Genomic DNA, 16,777 nt, shown 5'->3' with positions numbered 1-16,777 from the left:
TGGTTCACCAAGCATGTGAGTTAACGAGATTAAAACCATCCTACAGTAATCTTTGTCAAGCTGCATTGTGTTGTTTTTGAGTAATATATGGGAGCATAAATTCTGTAATATTTAAGCTTTAGTAATCTCAGCGCCACATTTGTTGTGTTGCTGGCAAGTTGATGAATGCCGTTGGGCAGATTAATGAGGCTTTCCTAAATCTGTAGTTGGACATAAAGTTATTATGTTGCTGATATGCTCCAGCCTTAGTCTTTCCCTGTTTTATTGCCTTGACCTGTGCTGGGCTAGGCTGCCTGAGCATGGAGCAGATACAAAACCATGCAGTTATACACGCAATTTAATTCTGGTGTCTGACAGTTAGTGAGGTTTTTTTTCTACCTTTAATATTGTTCTCTTATGTAAATATAGGTGTGTATATGCATTTACTTAAAACATGCCATAAAGTTTATAAACACTGTCCTTTGAGGTCCCATGCTACATAATTTACAGACCTCTGTGTGACTTTGTGAAAACAGACTGCGTATATAGTAGCACTCCCTGTACTGAGCCTTTACACTGAAGAGCAGGACGTCATACCTTCGTGTATTCAAGCAGAGATGTTTTGACATAGGACAAAACCCCATATTTCAAAACAAAAACCCTTCCATTGTGTTTTGGAACTGCTTATGAGATGTAGAGTGGAAATATATTTTTTTTAAAAAGTGTTATACAGTTTGATACTGATGCTGGGATGCTGAGCACCTGTGCTAGATGCCGATTAGAAAAATTTGCAGTTAGCCCTGCACTGAATTCCTCCCTGTATGGGCTGGTCTGATTTTTCTTTTTGACTAAAAGGTAATTCAAGGAGCTCTGTGTAGCTCAGTGAGTGTTCAGACACTGCGGCTGGTTTTTTCTCTTTTCTTCTGGTGCCTTTCAGAAAGCTAATCCACGCAAAAAGCCACTGTCAGCTGAGTATAAATATTGCCTACTCTTGCTGAGAAATCTCTTGCTGAGTTGTTAGGTGGGAAGGGTAGGCTCTGGCTCCTACCAGTTGGGTGTCGAGAGTTTTGTGTGTGACTTGCAGCAAAATGGTTTGCTCATATGCGTAATGACTATAATTGCTTATTTTTACATGGTGATGGGTCAAACTTTAAATCTTTGCTCTTTTTTAAAGGAAAACATTTTTTTTTTCCTTTCTTATGAGTATAATAAGAGTAAACTTTGTGTAAGGTTGTGCTGAAAAATGACAGCTGTGTATTATCTTGGTTGAAAAAGCAGCCCTTTTTTGGACATGCCTCATTTTCTGCAAGGGCTATTATCTTCCTAACTGCTCGGATGAGTGCCAGCCCACATTTGGGGTTGTAATCTGCCTGGTGTTTAGTGCAACATAGGGAACCCCATGTTTTGTTGCCTAAGTCCAAGTGTTTAAGCTGCCAAAGCTAGACGCTTTCATGTGGTCTTGTTACTGCTTTGACATCCATTTGTCTGTTCAAGGGTGTAGCTGAGCAAAGCCTGCACTGATTTGGCCTTCAGTTCATTCACAGTGCATGCTGAAACTTATTTGCTTGCTGAGCAAGATCAAACAGAAAGGACACTCGAGAGGTAAAAATAAAGGCTCTGCCCAGTGAAAGGTTTACATGCAGGAGGAAGGGTATTAACGTTGTCCCGTTGACTGATTTCAATTCTTTTCATATTCTTCCAGCTGAAGGGCTTCCCCAGGTGTATTACTTCGGACCGTGTGGAAAGTACAATGCCATGGTACTAGAGCTGCTTGGTCCTAGCTTGGAAGATTTATTTGACCTCTGTGATAGGACGTTCACTTTGAAGACGGTATTAATGATAGCCATCCAGCTGGTGAGTAACAGTAAGCAGGGCTCTGCCCGGCAGCCTCCACGGTGCCGACTCGTGTTTATGTCAGTCCTGGGTTAGCTGAAGGATGGGGTTGGTACAGTGCGAGGTTCAGGGGTGTATGTTGGTTGGAGAGAGAATCTCCTTCCATCATAGAATCACAGAATAGTTTGGGTTGGAAGGGACCTTCAAAGATCTAGTCCAACCCCCCTGCCATGGGCAGGGACATCTTTCACTAGATCAGGTTGCTCAAAGCGCTGTCCAACCTGACCTTGAACACTTCCAATGATGGGGCATCCTAACTTCTCTGGGCAACCTCTTCCAGTGTCTCACCACCCTCATCATGAAGAATTTCTTCTTTATGTCCAACCTAAACCTACCCTCTTTCAGTTTAAAAATGTTGCCCCTTGTCCTGTCCCTACAGGCCTTGGTAAAAAGTCTCTCTCCATCTTTCTTATAAAAGAAAGCTTCTCAGGTTTGAGAAAAACTTTTGCTTATGAAGGGAAGGTGAAATTATGCTTATGAGCAAACTTGCTCCTTGCGTAGCAGAACCAGTGAAGCTGGATTCCTATGGACTTGCGTCCTGTGTCCCCTACGCGCCCCTGCCCCAGCATCTACTCCAGCTCCTTCCCTCTGTTTGAACATCCCCCAGAACATCTCATTTCTTACCTGCTCCCTGGGACACAGGGAGCACAGGACACTCCCACACTCCTACCAGTTTTACTGGTTTGGTGCTACCAGGCTGCTCATAGACTGAAACCTCTCAGAGTGATGGGAGCTGAGCTCTCCTTAGCCAAAATACTAGCATTTGCGGTCTCTGCCTTGGTCAAATTTGGCCAAAATTGGCCAATGGGTTTAAATGACTAACAGTTGGAAAATAATAGATCTATGGGCAGCATCACAGAGCCCCTAATTTGCCTGAAAAGGAAATGAAACCAAGCTGAAAGTGGTAGCTTGGACTTGTGTTTGCGTTAAAAGTGGACAACGTGAAAACTGAACGTACTAAACGTGGTGAGTGAACTTCCACAAGTTGGTAGGGCCAATCAGTTATCATTTTAGTTTGGCTTTCTGGTTTTCAACCTGTGGTCTGCGGATACCTAAGTGGCACGGCAGAGGTGGGACTGTATATTCACGTTGACAGATCTGTGGATAGAAGTGTCAAAGGGAAGAGAAGATGGTAAGGGAGTGAAGAACACAATCCTTTCTAAATAAACTGAAGTTTTCCACAGCGGAATCTCAAATGGAAAATTGAGGTCACAGATGCAGAAGTTTGAACAGTGCCTGTCTGGTACTGGGTTCCTGAAGTTGTCCTCCTGCAGCTGAGTGGTCTAGTTTTGTTGGCTTTGAGTGGTCCTTCATCAGTGGAAAACCACTTTATAGTATTGTTTTTGGTTAAAACAAGTGGCATCAGATGGCAAAGCCTTGGATATAGCTTATATGACCTTTTGGTTGTAAAGATGTAAAATGTAAAGATGTAAATTCATTCCCATGAGACCGCTGGGGAAATCAAGATTGTCACAGCAGTGTCCGTCTGCCTTTTGCCAAGACTGAGGGTTGCAGGTTAGCTCTATACTTGGAGGGTCTTCACTGGCATCATCTGCTGATCTTGTGACCTTAACCAGCCTGCCAACTCACTGGTACCAGTTTGAAAAACAGATGCTTAGGGTGATGCAGGGGGACACCAAAAAGCAGTTGCAAATGGAAGAGTTGATGTTCTCCGAAAGGAGAAGGCAGTGCTGCTCCTTTTTCCATGGGAGATGTTTTAGGACCTTTCCAGTCTTCTCAGGCAGATTACATGAGTTACCAGCTTGGAGCGTATGCATTAAAGGAGACAGATTTAGCATCTTCAGATATGCCCCATCTCCTTCCCTGGGAGGTTTCCTGGGAGAAGGGCTCAGCTGGTCCTCGGAGACATGTTTTCTGAAGGGGCTGGCACTTACTGCTCAACTGGAATGAAAACCCTTTGCTCCAGCCACAGGCTTTGGGGGAAATTGTCTTGGATTTACCCTAGTTCCTACACTAAATCAGTGAAGTCACTGTGTCATGCTCCAGTGTCAGAGACACATCAGAGAATGAAAGTTGAACTGCCAAATTCAACGGGTTCACCTCCATAAATTATGTTTTGCTCTTGCTTTCAACCAGCCAAGCCTGCTTAAGCTGCTGTAATTCTAACCACAAGCATGAGGAGACATAAGACTTCACTGCCGGAATCCAGTGCATTGCATGAGCAATGTTTCTCTCCTCTGATGCTTGACAGGCCTGTTCACAAAGCCTAATGTCCAGGGAGTCTTGCAAAAATGTGAATGTCCTGGTACCATCCAGACAGCAGAGAGGAGCACCCTGCCCTGCTGTATGGAGTGAGGGACAACTCAGCATGTTGCAGAAAACTGCTGCTCCGGTTCGGTTCTCACCAAAATATCATCAAATTATTGGGCTTTTGTAGCCCAGGAAGACCACCCAAAGGTAAAGCAGCGCTACTTGTTTGGGAAGTCCCTCTGCAGCTTGGGGCTTGGGGAGCTCCCAGGAGATGACCCCGATGCTGGGAGTCACCTTTGCATTGCCTCTTCTGCCTTGACCCCCTCTGGAGACGGACAAAGGAGAGATCTGCCATGGATGTTTTTGCACATGTTGGAGCAGCAACACTGGAAGCAAGGGTGCCGCGAGCTAGTGGGATATTAAGTGTCCACCTCTTTGTGCCCTAGATCTTTCTCCCCTCACTTGCATGTAATGATCCGCATGTCTTTAGGAGCGTCCAGTCCCTTCTCTGCTGTTTGCGTGGTTCCTTCCCCTTGCCTGCCACAGGCTCAACCCGACAGCAGCCAGCTGCTGCTTTCAAGGTCCCATTTAGTTGCCTTCTCCCCTTTCTCCCTCCTTAAGCCTGACCGCTGCTGCAGCACATCTCCAACACATATACATGTATGCTGCATGCTAAAACTAGGCAGGAACTTTGAATGCGGTGTGGTGGCACTTGATCTCCTTTTTTTGTGTGCAGTGGTCAATTTTTAATCAGAGGCATCCCTGAAAGATGTCGCTTTTAATAAGCGTACATGCTTGGCTGATCTTACTTAGCTTGACAGGTAGCAGTATCTCAGGACTGGGGTGGATCCTTTAACTCTACAGAGGTTAGAAGAAAGAAGAGCCCTCTAGGAGAAACAAATATATCATAATTGTTTTACGGAGTGTTGCTTGTGATTATGGGAGAATCTAAATGTGGTTTTACATCAGGAAGACTCTCCTGGCTGAGGGAGATAGAGACTGGATGATAATGAGTCTTCAAGGAAGAAGGAGAACCCATTTTGGAGTCTTTTCAGATGAGATGACACAGTAGGAAGGGCTGCCTCGGCAGGGGGATGAGCCACACAGCCCTCAGGTTTGTCACTAGGCTTGCATGTTCTTCTGGTAAGCATGAGTTGTTTTCAGAGCTGTGGCAGCAGCTTATCAAGCACAGCTTGAGTCGAATCAGAAGTGCTCTTACTCTAATGCACTTTCATACCTCTCAGTGAAAACCTGTGTTGAAGGAGTTCTCTGCTTTTCCATCCCCGATGGAAATTTTCCAGCTCTGTTACTCCTGTAACTTGTGCGTCTCTGATGCTTCACGTTGCTCTGCTAGGAGCATCAAACTGGAACTGCTACCTCCATCCTCCATGTGCAGCTGAATAGATCGAGTGGTTGACGTTCCTGAACAAAGCAAAGCTTGGCAATTAAAAACGTTTTCACTAGCATGAGTCCCTAAAGCCCATAAATCTGAAGTCACCTTAGGGCTTTGCGGAGCTGACTCATTGTTTGGGCTGGGGGAGAATGTTTTGTGTTCTGGCTTCAATTTTTCACTCTTGGCCAGATCCAACATGTGCAATGCTCATTGAAAACTCAGTTTTGTCAGGAGTAAATGTTATTTTCACTCTTGCTTTAAGTGCTTGCTGTCAGAGACAAAGCCTGTTGTGCCAGGCACTGTGCAAATACTTCTGGCTGCGATCTGGACCAGGTCATAGTGAAGTTTTTTACTCGTGACCATCAAAATCGTCTTGCATGAGAGACACCAAAAGAGCCTTTAAACAGTAGGAATTTTTAATCTGCTGATCTGATCTGTATTCAAGCAGGTGTTGTGTGGAAGAAGGGCTCGGATTTATCAGGAGGGCCTAGAGATAGGATTGCCAGAGAGATCAGATCTTTAAGAGATAGCTTTTTGGGGAAAGAGGGTTTGTTACGCTTGCTTCCATGACAGGAGAAAGGAAAATAAAAGCATGGGTTCCTTTGGCATCTGATTAAATGTCACAAATATCTTCTCATTTCTTAGTCACAGCGCAGGGGTCCTGCTGTGTGCCAGGGGATGCTCTCCCTCCCAGGGGTTTCTCCGACATCTGAAATGGAGATTTGTGGCTCCGAAGATGGACTCGGCCAGCCATGGCCATGAAAATCCTGCTTTAATTCACAAGCAGAGTCTCCCATCCACCCCTAGTGTTCCTGTGCCCTATGATAAAATGCCATACATAGTCTGTTCTTATTACTGTGAAAGTAACAGAGCAGATGTTAACACTGCTTCACAGTCACTGTTTTTCCAGTGTAAAGGCAATTCCAAAAGTTAGTCCTAGCTCCTTGCAGTGGTTTCTCTGTCCATCGAAGAATTAATGCACAGACATTAGAGCCTGTAGTTCAAACACAAAAGGAGTGGGCACCGTGTCTCTGCATCCAGCACATGTCTGGAGTGGGAGCTCCACTCCTCTTCTTCAGCTCTGCAATGGGTCTGAGTCAGGGCAAGGGGACGCTGCACCAGCGCTGCTCATTTCTTTTTGGGCAGCAAGCCTGGAAGGGCAGTGCAGCACAGATAGTCACCGGCTCCCCGTCACTAGTAGCCACAAGCAGGGTGAGTGTCTTGTCAGGGTGAATAAAGCATGGAGGCTACTCCCGGAAACATCTTTCTGACTTGGAGAGTGTCTTTCAGCCGTCGTTGGCTGCTTGCAGCTCTCTGGCAGCACATCATGAAGCATCCAGGCAGGTGGAAGTAAAGAAAAAGGAATATGAAAGACCCAACAGCATCTGTGTGTGTGTGCTGGAAACAAAAAAAGCAGGTAAAAAAGTATCTTCAAGTGCTGCTGGAGTGTATCCAGTTCATCTGACGTCTCAGCTGTCCAGGTTGTTATCCTGGCCAATGCGACTTGCTGTGAGATTTTAAGGAACAAAAAAAATACACTTTTTTCAGGTTGTATAATCGCTGTTGGCCATTTCAACAACTGAGCTTCTCTGACAGCAGAAACAAATCAAATGAGCCGGTCAGTCTCTGTTTGAAAGCTCGTTATGTGTGGAGAGGCAAGGAAACGCTTTGTTCCAGTTTTAAGGGTAGCATCTTAATTTGAATTGCCTCCCGACATACCTTTTTGTCTTCCAGCCTGCTGCTGTGTCCTGTAGGTGATTCAAAGGGTGAAGAATGGCTGAAGTGCAGAGCATCTGCTCTGTTCTGCATCATCCTATAATTGATTAGAAATAATGGCTATTATCCATGAAACCCATTTTCTCAGCGCATTGAAATAAATCACTACTTAGAGGGGAGGGGAACGGCAACACGTGCTGTTACCTTCTTTGAAGAGCCTTTGAGCAAGTCCTATTTTTTAAGACTGATTCACCTGCAGTCAATTTTTTTCCTGTCTCCAGCCCTCCCTATGCAGCATTTTATATTTTATAATGAGCACTGCCCCCTCCTGCCTGTTGCTTCTTTCCAAGTGGTGGAAATGCAGCAAGTTTTCCTTAAAATTAAGGTATCTAATAAACCTCTGGGAGCAAGATGGAGTGATCACATGCACGTGGAGCTTTCAGCCAGGTGTGGATCCAAGATCTGTAAAGAAAAAGATCTGTGTTTGCCAGCTGAGGATGTGTCTGGATTCAGAGCAAGAAACCAAAGAGTAGTCGGGGTCTATCAGCCCAATGGCCCTCATCGTTGAGGCAAGCGGGTCAGTTGGAAGGACCGATGTGGGGTTACTGCTGCCTGGGCAGCTGCTTAGCTGGGGGATCAGCAGGCTTGGTGATCCAGAGTGGCGTACACTCCAGCCTGCCCCGTGCAGAAGGTGCGGAGCTGTCCTGCCAGTATTGACCCAGTGCAGAACTGCTTGGGAACCAGTGACTCCCCACAGGGAGCTCCCTGGTTCCCTGTGGGGGTGACCAGCTGGTGGCTCTCACCTTAAATGTTCACCAAATCTGATAGCATCAGGCCGTGAGGTCCACTGCAGCAGTGCGGCAGTGACCTCTGCAGACTGACACTCGTTAGTGCAAAATTTGGAGTGTGCGAGTGCAATGGTTTTGTAGTGTTGCAAGCCTGCATGCAGACGGGTAGATGGCCTTTCCAAAGAAGCATCTTGCTTAACAAAGCCACCATGTGTGCAGGGCAGCCGTGGATCAAGACAGCCATAAGTGGGAATTCACATGTTTTCTTTTAAAACCTAAAAAAGAAATTAAAAGGTAATAAATTAAATGAAATTGTGAATTATTTCCAATTGGAATCATCTATTAAGTTAGGAACCCAAAGGAGATCTGCTTGCTGACCTATTCGAACTTCATCTGCAATATATTTAGTTTCAAAAGCAATATTAATGATGAGCATCTGAATAAGGTGCATTGTTAGAGGAGAAATGGCCCTCCATCACCTTGGAAGTGGGGTTCCTGCCCTTTTACCTTCCCTTCTCAGTCATACTGCCAGAACAAAGTTAGTCAAAAGCTGAAAAATATTCCAGCTATTTTGAGTTGATAACTGATTATATTAATTATTATTTTAGTCAGTGTTGAGGATCATAAGGCTTCTGCCTGCCCAAAAAATCCCCCTCCATGAAGAATCTGGTGTGTCTAAGACAACATATGGGTCGAGGGAGGAAGGTGGTAAGACAGAGCAACAAGGAAGGCTGTGGGCAAGGGAAGAGCTCCTGGTAACTGGTTTCGTATGTTTAAAATCAATACAAAAAGGCTGCTGCAATTCCCTGTGGCATCCTTCCAAGAGCTATGACCTGTTGGTAACGTTTCAGAAACAGACATTGCAGTTTCTATTGGGATAAAGTCAGGGAGCACAGTACGGTAGCCGGAGAAAGGGGATGACAAATTCCTCTTCCAACTCTTCATCAGAGGACGCAACCCAGCTCCAATTGTAACTTCTGCCGCGGTTCTCTCCATCTGTTGTGGCATTTCTCGTAGAGTAGCTGAAATCTGAGATAGCACCAAGCAGAGGCTCGGCAATGGGCTATCAAAACCTTGCTGCCTCGTTAGCCGGGAGAGCGCGGTAGCTGGTCTGCTTGCAAATAACATTTGCCTTGTCGTTTTGCAGATATCACGAATGGAGTACGTGCATTCGAAGAACCTCATCTACCGAGATGTCAAGCCAGAAAACTTCCTTATTGGCCGGCAAGGCAACAAGAAAGAGCACGTCATTCACATCATAGACTTTGGATTGGCGAAGGAGTACATTGACCCGGAAACCAAAAAACACATACCTTACAGGGAACACAAGAGCTTAACTGGAACAGCAAGATACATGTCCATCAACACTCATCTTGGCAAAGGTCTGTGTGGTTGGTGGGAGCTTGCAGTGCAGAGTCTTGTAGACCTCCGATGGTAGCTTGGCTTACGGCGCTCTCATGCCCTTCGAGCTATTTGTAAACCACTCGATGCTGTGATGCTGTTTACAGTTGTGAGGCTGTTTTTTTCTTCCCCTTTTGAGAAATTGAGACAGCTGAAATGTTGGAAGCCTCATAATTATAGTTTTTATTAGGAACTAAATAGCTGGTACCAACCCTGCACTCATAAAAGGCCAGTAGGTGAGTAGTAATTGCCGCACTAAATGATGACCAAATAGATTTTTATAGCACAGCTCTGTACTGATACCTTCCAGTTCCAGGTGTTAGAATTGGATGTTCCCTGACCTAATAATTGGTTGGGGAAAATTAACATTTTAACTAATTTTAAACTTGGCTTCCATCTCCTCACCTTACTGCCTTCTTTCATACCAGAAGATTACATTTCTGTGGCTGAAAGGCAAAAAAACTTATTAAATGTTTATATTCACTTAAACTCATAAGAGCAGTAAGACAATGGAATATTATTTGAGTAGCCTCCCAGCTATGAGATCAAGGCATTGCTGGCTTTCACATCTCCTGGAGAGCTTTGGGGAGTAAGGAGGGATGAACCCAACTTCTAATTTTGGAAAACCTGGTGAAGAGTCAGGAAGGGATGGAGGAATGAGAAGCTGCAGTGGCAACACACTCGGGAACTGCTGGTGCCAGGGATGTGCTCTGCAGGTGGATGTGGAAAGAAGATCTGCTTGTGTTTTAAGTACACCACGTGCCTTCTTTAGGACCCTTTTCCCTGCAGGTTTTGCAGCTAATGCCACAGATCATGCAGGGGAAGAGGTGCTTCTGGGTGGGTGTGTTTGAGGAGGGGAAGGTTGACTGCCAGCCACGTGGGGGGCTGACTCTGCCCAGAGGTTTTTCATGGGGCTGATGCTTTGCTGGTGAGGCCAGCCCAGGTGGAGTCAGTCCCTTCACATTTCAGGACTGAACAAAATAAAGGAGTCTGATAGCAATTTTTTTGAAAGACGACTGCACTCAACCATCTTCCCAAGAAGTTCATCTGCATTGTTGCACTAAATTACCCAGGACATCCTCTTTTTTTTTTTCCTTTTTACAGCTGTATCAGGGTAACCTGCAGGAACTGTCATCTCAATTCCCTTCTGCTGAGTGTTCTCACCCCCAGCATCTTTTGAGGGTTAAATTTGCTGCTGCTTTTGAAGGAGAATCATGCTGGGCAAAGTGCTGCCTTTTTCTCCTCTTGCAGATGATGCAGCATCAGGGACAGCTCACGTGCAGTTTGTCATGGCGTGTGGGCTGCATGACTAGATCTGCTCCAGATTGCGGCTTTGGAGCACATTATCTGCCTGCCAGTGGAGATTTGGAGGAGAGGAGGTTGCATCAAATTGGTCTGCAAGCTCAATGAACCCAAGTCTGCATGATGCAGCCCAGCACAGAGGCTGTCCCATGCTGGTGCACTCCAAATTTGTCGTTCTGTCTTGTATCCTCGTTTGGGTTTTTTGATACGTTTTGGTAGATTATTTTAAGGATGCTTTTTCCTTTGGCTTGAGGGCCCCTTTTTTCCGCCCTCATTTATAATCATAACATCTGCATGGCAACAGCAGCAAGTGTTTCACAAGGAAAAGCAGTGCTAGAAGGAGCTGTTTTTGATCTGCTCTGATGTGACGAGCTGCAGAAACAATTGAGAAAGGGTTGGCACTGTACAACATGGTAGTTTCCTGCAGCTGGTTGCAAGCGTCCCCTGCCTGTTCCTGTGTAGTTCAGAGGAAATAATGTAATCCAGCACCACATGGCAGTTGCACCATCGGCACTGGCAGTCCAGAGAACTGGGTAACTGCTTTATTCCTCTGTGATTAATATCTCCACATCTTATCCATTCTACCTAAGGCTACACAGTATGTCTTACAGCTCCTGTGTTACCTCATGCCTTCTAGCTGATCTTTTCTTTATGTATTTTATGGGTTTTTGTAACAGGTTCTAGGTATTTTTGCACAAGGGCTGAGCTTCAGACAGCAAGTGAACTTCCCTGGGATAACTTTATCTCGGAAATACATGTGGCTACTAATCAGATCTCAGATCCATTTCCACAGCTGCAGCAATAATTTGTCATCTTTTCTGTTCCAGAGCAAAGTCGTCGAGATGACTTGGAAGCCCTTGGCCATATGTTTATGTATTTCCTCCGAGGCAGTCTGCCCTGGCAAGGATTGAAGGTAGGTTTGAGTTTTAGGTTTTGCCCTTTGAAACTTTGTCTGGTCTGTGCCCAAATGAGAATCTGGTGGGGAAACATTTGCAAAATCCAGCCAGAAACACTGTCCTGTTCTTTGTGTCCTTGAAGGTTAATGACAAAGGCGTTAGCTTTACCTACAGGAAAGATTTTAAGATAGAAATATGTTACCTGCCACTTCAAATTACCATTAGCCTAGCTGTATGGGTACAGCTCTGGAGAGAAGAATCAGCAGAGGCAGATGAGCGGCTGGGACAGGGATGGCAATGAGAAAACTGTTGAGCTGTTGGAGCAGCTTTGCTGTACCATGAAGCTGCCCCGAGCTGGAGTGAGACTGGGACACAGTGGTTGTTTATGAAATTCCAGTTACGGCACACAATACCCCAGCTGCATCTGTGAAATGTGTTTATAAAGGGAGCAGTTTGATGGTTTTAGATGTACAGATGGACTTCAGCTTGAAAAACTGACTTCTGGCAGAAGTATTGAGCTTGGCTTCCCTCCAGAGACACTGGACACTCAGTGCTTAGAAGTTTATGAAATGTCATGTACAATGTGGAGGGCTGCAAGCAATTGGGTTACAGCAACTGCAGCTAACATCCGTCAGCTGAACTAACTAGTAGTAAGTTACTTGCTGGCTCTGAAAGTGTTGGTAGTTGCATCTTCACTTCTCCATCACTTTCCTGATGATTAAGCTACTGTGTTCAGCTTTGGAATTGCAGTGAATGAAGGGATCAAATTTGATCAGGTTAGGAGAAGGTTTATTAATGAAGACAATAACTCCTGTTAGACCTGTTAGTACTGTTGGAAAAAGGACACAAGCTTTTGGACTCTCAAGCTGCTCAGCAGAGCGCTGCTATGGTCAGTGGCAGTGGCTTACATGATAGACCTTTGTCACCATCTGTCCAGGGTTAGTCTCAGCTTAGCCTTATCAGACATGTGCCAGAAATATTGGCAACTCATAAAAGCAAAGAAAGGGTTTTTCAAGCATGAAGGTGATTCTGAAAGAAATCAGAATCTCTCCAACTTTAAGTTCACACCTCTGTAAGTGTGTGCTATTCCATTACAAATTTTGTTTCTGGCTTAGTTGTACTCATCTGCTTTAAATTAATCCTGTAAATTGTTCAAAAATAATTCCAGGTTTAGACAAGACTCTACAAAATTTCCTCAGTTCATTGCTGAACTTGATAAGAATTAGTTGACTGCTTCTTGAAGTCCTGTATTTTTTCAGCTCCAGAACAAACACAGACTCTTGAGCTTCTTCTAGAATATGGTATCTTCACTCTACTAGGTTTCCTCAGCTTACACTTTTGGTCTCTATTGTCAGAGCTAAAGTCTTGAGAGAACATCTTACGGTGCTAATTATGCTGCTGGCAGGTCTCATTGGCATATTTTGAAATGGAGGCAATAAAACCTGTTCTTAGGGTGCCGACTGGAGCAGAGTTCTCTGCTTCAGGAGAGATTTAGGTGGGAAATCTAACTGAAAATTGTTTCATTTTCTTGATGACAAACTGTTTAATCGGTGCTATCTAAGTGATAAACACTTTGGGGGTGAAAGGAGAGGTAGCATGGGATTTGGGAGAGATGTGAACGGATGTAAACTAGTTATCTGTGTGGTGGCATTCTATTATACACAGTAAAAACCCGACATGCCCAAAATGCAGTTGCAATTTATCTACTTTTACAGTTGTTTATGAAGGTCTTGAGGTTGCCAATGGCTCTAAAGCCTAGGACTGATGTGCAATCACAGTATATGCAGCTTTATTTTCTTGTCCCATGAAAGCTTCCCTGTACAGTGCTCAGGACTGGGCTGGTAAGAAATTAGCCACATAAGATACTAACAAGTGTCCTTCCTTACAAGTACTGAATATGTTTTGAGTGTGTCCTTGGATATTCTTTGCTGATAGGACGCAAAATGTATAGCGAGAATTACAACAGGGTAAGATAGTATTCCTACTAGTGTAGTCTAGGATGCAATTCAGTTACAAGTAACATCTTCTGATACCACCCAGAATCAGTGTTAAATACCTTGTTTTTCTTCCCATACAACATGTCATTTATCACATGGTTGAACTCTTTCTCCACAACTGTTTTGTCTTTGTGCGCTACAGGCTGACACCTTGAAAGAGAGGTATCAGAAGATTGGGGACACAAAGAGAAACACTCCGGTTGAAGTTCTCTGTGAGAACTTTCCAGGTAAAGCCCTGATGGGACCATTTGAGTGCAGCTGGAGGTGGACATACCTTGTTAAAAATGATGGTTCTGAGCTCCTCTGGCAGAAAGTATTTGGATGATGTGTATCCATTATGTTTCTCAAGCTGGCAGACAACTGGAGCTGCTGCTATAAATTAGCAGGGCCTGAGGGGTTGTGGCTGTGGCTTAAAATGAGCATAACTCTTCTCATCAAGGAGGCTGGACAATGTTCAAGTGCCATGTGTTCCTGCTTTGCTTCTTGGCTTCCCTCCAAAAGAGGGCCTTGTATTTTCCATCTCTCAAGTGACCATGTTGGATCTACTGAGTTAATTCTTTTCCAAATGGAAGGTTTTACAGGTGTTAAAATTGTAGTTGGCCAGCTTAGAAGATGGGATGATGTGTCTGTCCTTGAATTCCACCTTCTGACAGCAGTTTTAAGGAGACTGTTACTAAAGATGTGCTTCTAGCCAAGCCCAACACCTTTTCTCCAGTTAAACAAAAGTCCACCTTGGAGCTAGGAAAGCAGAGTACAAAGTTAAAGCCCTCCCCAGGTATGCTGTGGCCTTCACAGGGTGGGATTTTTTGGTGTTTTTTGAAATCCTGACACCAGGGAGAGCACCCAGGTCCCCACAATCAGCCCCATTCCTGTAGGAGCCGTTGTCGTCATATGGCTCTTTCCCAGTGTGAGGAGCAGCAAGCCTGGAAGGGGATTGTTGTTCTCTCAAGTCATGCTAATTCCCCAGACGTATTTGCATCCAAAATCCACCCAGTTCCAAGCAGAACAGCTTCAGGTTGGCTGTTCTGCTTGGAACTGGGTGGATTTTGGATGCAAATAGTCCAATACTCATTCCTCAGAGCTGGGTCACACCTGCAGGTCTGGGCTGAAGTGAGATGAGAGGACTTATTTCTATTCCTTACTCGTCTGAAACCTGTTGGTCCTCCACCTTTCAGCAATACTTGCAGGAAGAGATTACCTTTCTTCTCCTTTTTTTCCTCTTTTACCTCCATGTGACATGCAAGCTGCAAGCCACAGGCAGAGTTAAGTATCAATAAGCAATGCTGTTCTTATTTTTGTTAGCTAAAGGCAAAAACCATGCTGGTGTATCAGTTGTACTGCAGTGCACAGTCTCATGCCTTGTACTGAGCTCTGCTCAAACGTCCTACCTTGGCTTAGGCGTGAGCCAAGAGAGAGCTGGGAAGGGGCAGGACATGAGTTACCAGGGCTCAGTTCTCTGTGCATGCAAAGTACGACCCAGATGCAGGAAAGCAATTAATTAGCTTAACACCAAACACTGTTCTGTGTGCACCAGGTAAATTAACGCTGGAGCCTCCCCTTTGAAGTCTTGTTGTGAATATTCAAGGCTATGACTGATGTAATAACGTTGGGCAGCACAGTGCTCTGGGCAGCCAGACCCTACTTGTTGCTGGAGCTCAGGGGTGCCACGGGGTGCCCACCAACATCTCCTGCTTTCCTTCCCCAGATGAAATTGCTATTGCTATTTTAAACATCTGTTTTGGCTCAGTGTTCAGTTGGCAGGTTCAGTGAGTTGGCATTTATTGTACAGTGTGTTTTAGTGTTTGTTTTTTATACAAATGTATAGAATCAAACTAGCTGTGGAACTCAGATTTGAGGTAGAGCAGCAGCTCTCTGGAGCAGAGGTGGGACTTCCATCTTTGCTTGAGAAGTGTTTGAATTGATTTGCATTGTGGACTATTACTAAAAACCACTACTTTTATAGGAAAAGCCAGAGGTAGCACCGGTAGCCCAGACAGTTCTCTCACAGCATGATGCTCAATGCTAAAACACAGACCTTGGTTTATAACAACTCATTCAGAAGATTCAGAATAAAAGCAGACTATTATTAGACTTTGGGCAGGGCAGGAAGGCTCTGGAAAGCTGAGTGAGATTCATGTAGCAATAAAAGATTGTTGAGTAGGTCACTGAGGGTGAAGACTTGTTGGATATCCTCAGCTTCTTTCAATCCGCATGGCTCAGCTGAACTTAGCGGAGCCTGGACAACTCATGTCACTGGTGATCAGGCCCTCAGCCCAACTTTAATCACCAACTTTGAGCCTAGTGCCATGGGAAAGCCTAGTTGGAGTTAATTGAAAAGCATATTTCCAGTGTGTGCGTCAGCTCTGAGAGGCTGTGAGTGATGGAGCTCATGTGTGAGCAGAACTGACGCTGCTGCTTTTTCCCCCTTTTCCAACAGAGGAGATGGCCACGTACCTCCGTTATGTTCGGCGATTAGACTTCTTTGAGAGACCAGACTACGATTATTTACGAACCATCTTCACAGAGCTATTTGAAAAGAAAGGCTACACCTTTGACTATGCCTATGACTGGGTCGGCAGGCCAATTGTAAGTTGTCCCTGCAAAATGCAGTGCCTTGCCTTCCATGTGCTGCTTCCCCACCACCTGGATCTTTGTTCCTGGTAACCCCAATTAATGCCAGTGAGCTTAGGATCAAATCTTTCATATCTGTTCTCTAGATAATATGGGCTTAATATAGTGAGATCTCCTGATGTTGTGTTCAGGGGGTTCTTGAAGTTTCCCTTAGGGGCAGAAGGCCCCTTCCCACCCCTTTGGGCTTGCCCTGGTGGGGCATTCAAACCTGATTTTCCCACTTGTGGCAATGAACATGACTAGACTTAATTTTGTCTAGTCTAGCACAGGATTTGAGATCAATATCTAAAGACATCCATCTTAAAGCAGGAGAGCATACTTGCTATCTCAGCACTGAATGGTGGAAGACCTCTATAATGGTCGAGTTCTGATCGAGACATATGGGAGATCTAGGCAGGGCTCTGATAGATGCCCAGTGAATAGTAACAGCAAACCATTTCTGAGCTCAGAAGATCTTGGGGCTTACCCTACTCTGGAGGCTGAACCAGCTCTTTATAGCATATGGCAAGGAAATGTGGGAGTAACCAAGCTCCATTTGGCAGTTCCATGACACCAGATGGACCATAATAG

At 44.9% G+C, this 16,777-nt stretch overlaps 1 protein-coding gene across 6 annotated transcripts in view; it reads left to right on the top strand.

Moving 5' to 3' along the window:
- Positions 1 to 16,777, top strand: part of CSNK1G1 (casein kinase 1 gamma 1) — a 109,306-nt gene that overhangs the window by 78,190 nt on the left and 14,339 nt on the right. For all 6 annotated transcript variants that reach the window (XM_072869271.1, XM_072869269.1, XM_072869266.1 and 3 more), the window contains 5 exons: positions 1,682 to 1,833; positions 9,128 to 9,362; positions 11,511 to 11,596; positions 13,719 to 13,803; positions 16,014 to 16,162. In XM_072869271.1, coding sequence (XP_072725372.1) covers positions 1,682 to 1,833; positions 9,128 to 9,362; positions 11,511 to 11,596; positions 13,719 to 13,803; positions 16,014 to 16,162 — 707 coding nt within the window. The remainder of the gene's footprint in view (positions 1 to 1,681; positions 1,834 to 9,127; positions 9,363 to 11,510; positions 11,597 to 13,718; positions 13,804 to 16,013; positions 16,163 to 16,777) is intronic.

This window comes from Ciconia boyciana, chromosome 8 (assembly GCF_034638445.1).
Source record: "Ciconia boyciana chromosome 8, ASM3463844v1, whole genome shotgun sequence".
In the NCBI taxonomy this organism is placed as follows: Eukaryota; Metazoa; Chordata; class Aves; order Ciconiiformes; family Ciconiidae; genus Ciconia; species Ciconia boyciana.
Note: the sequence above shows the minus strand (reverse complement) of the source record. Positions and strands in the feature narration are given on the sequence as shown.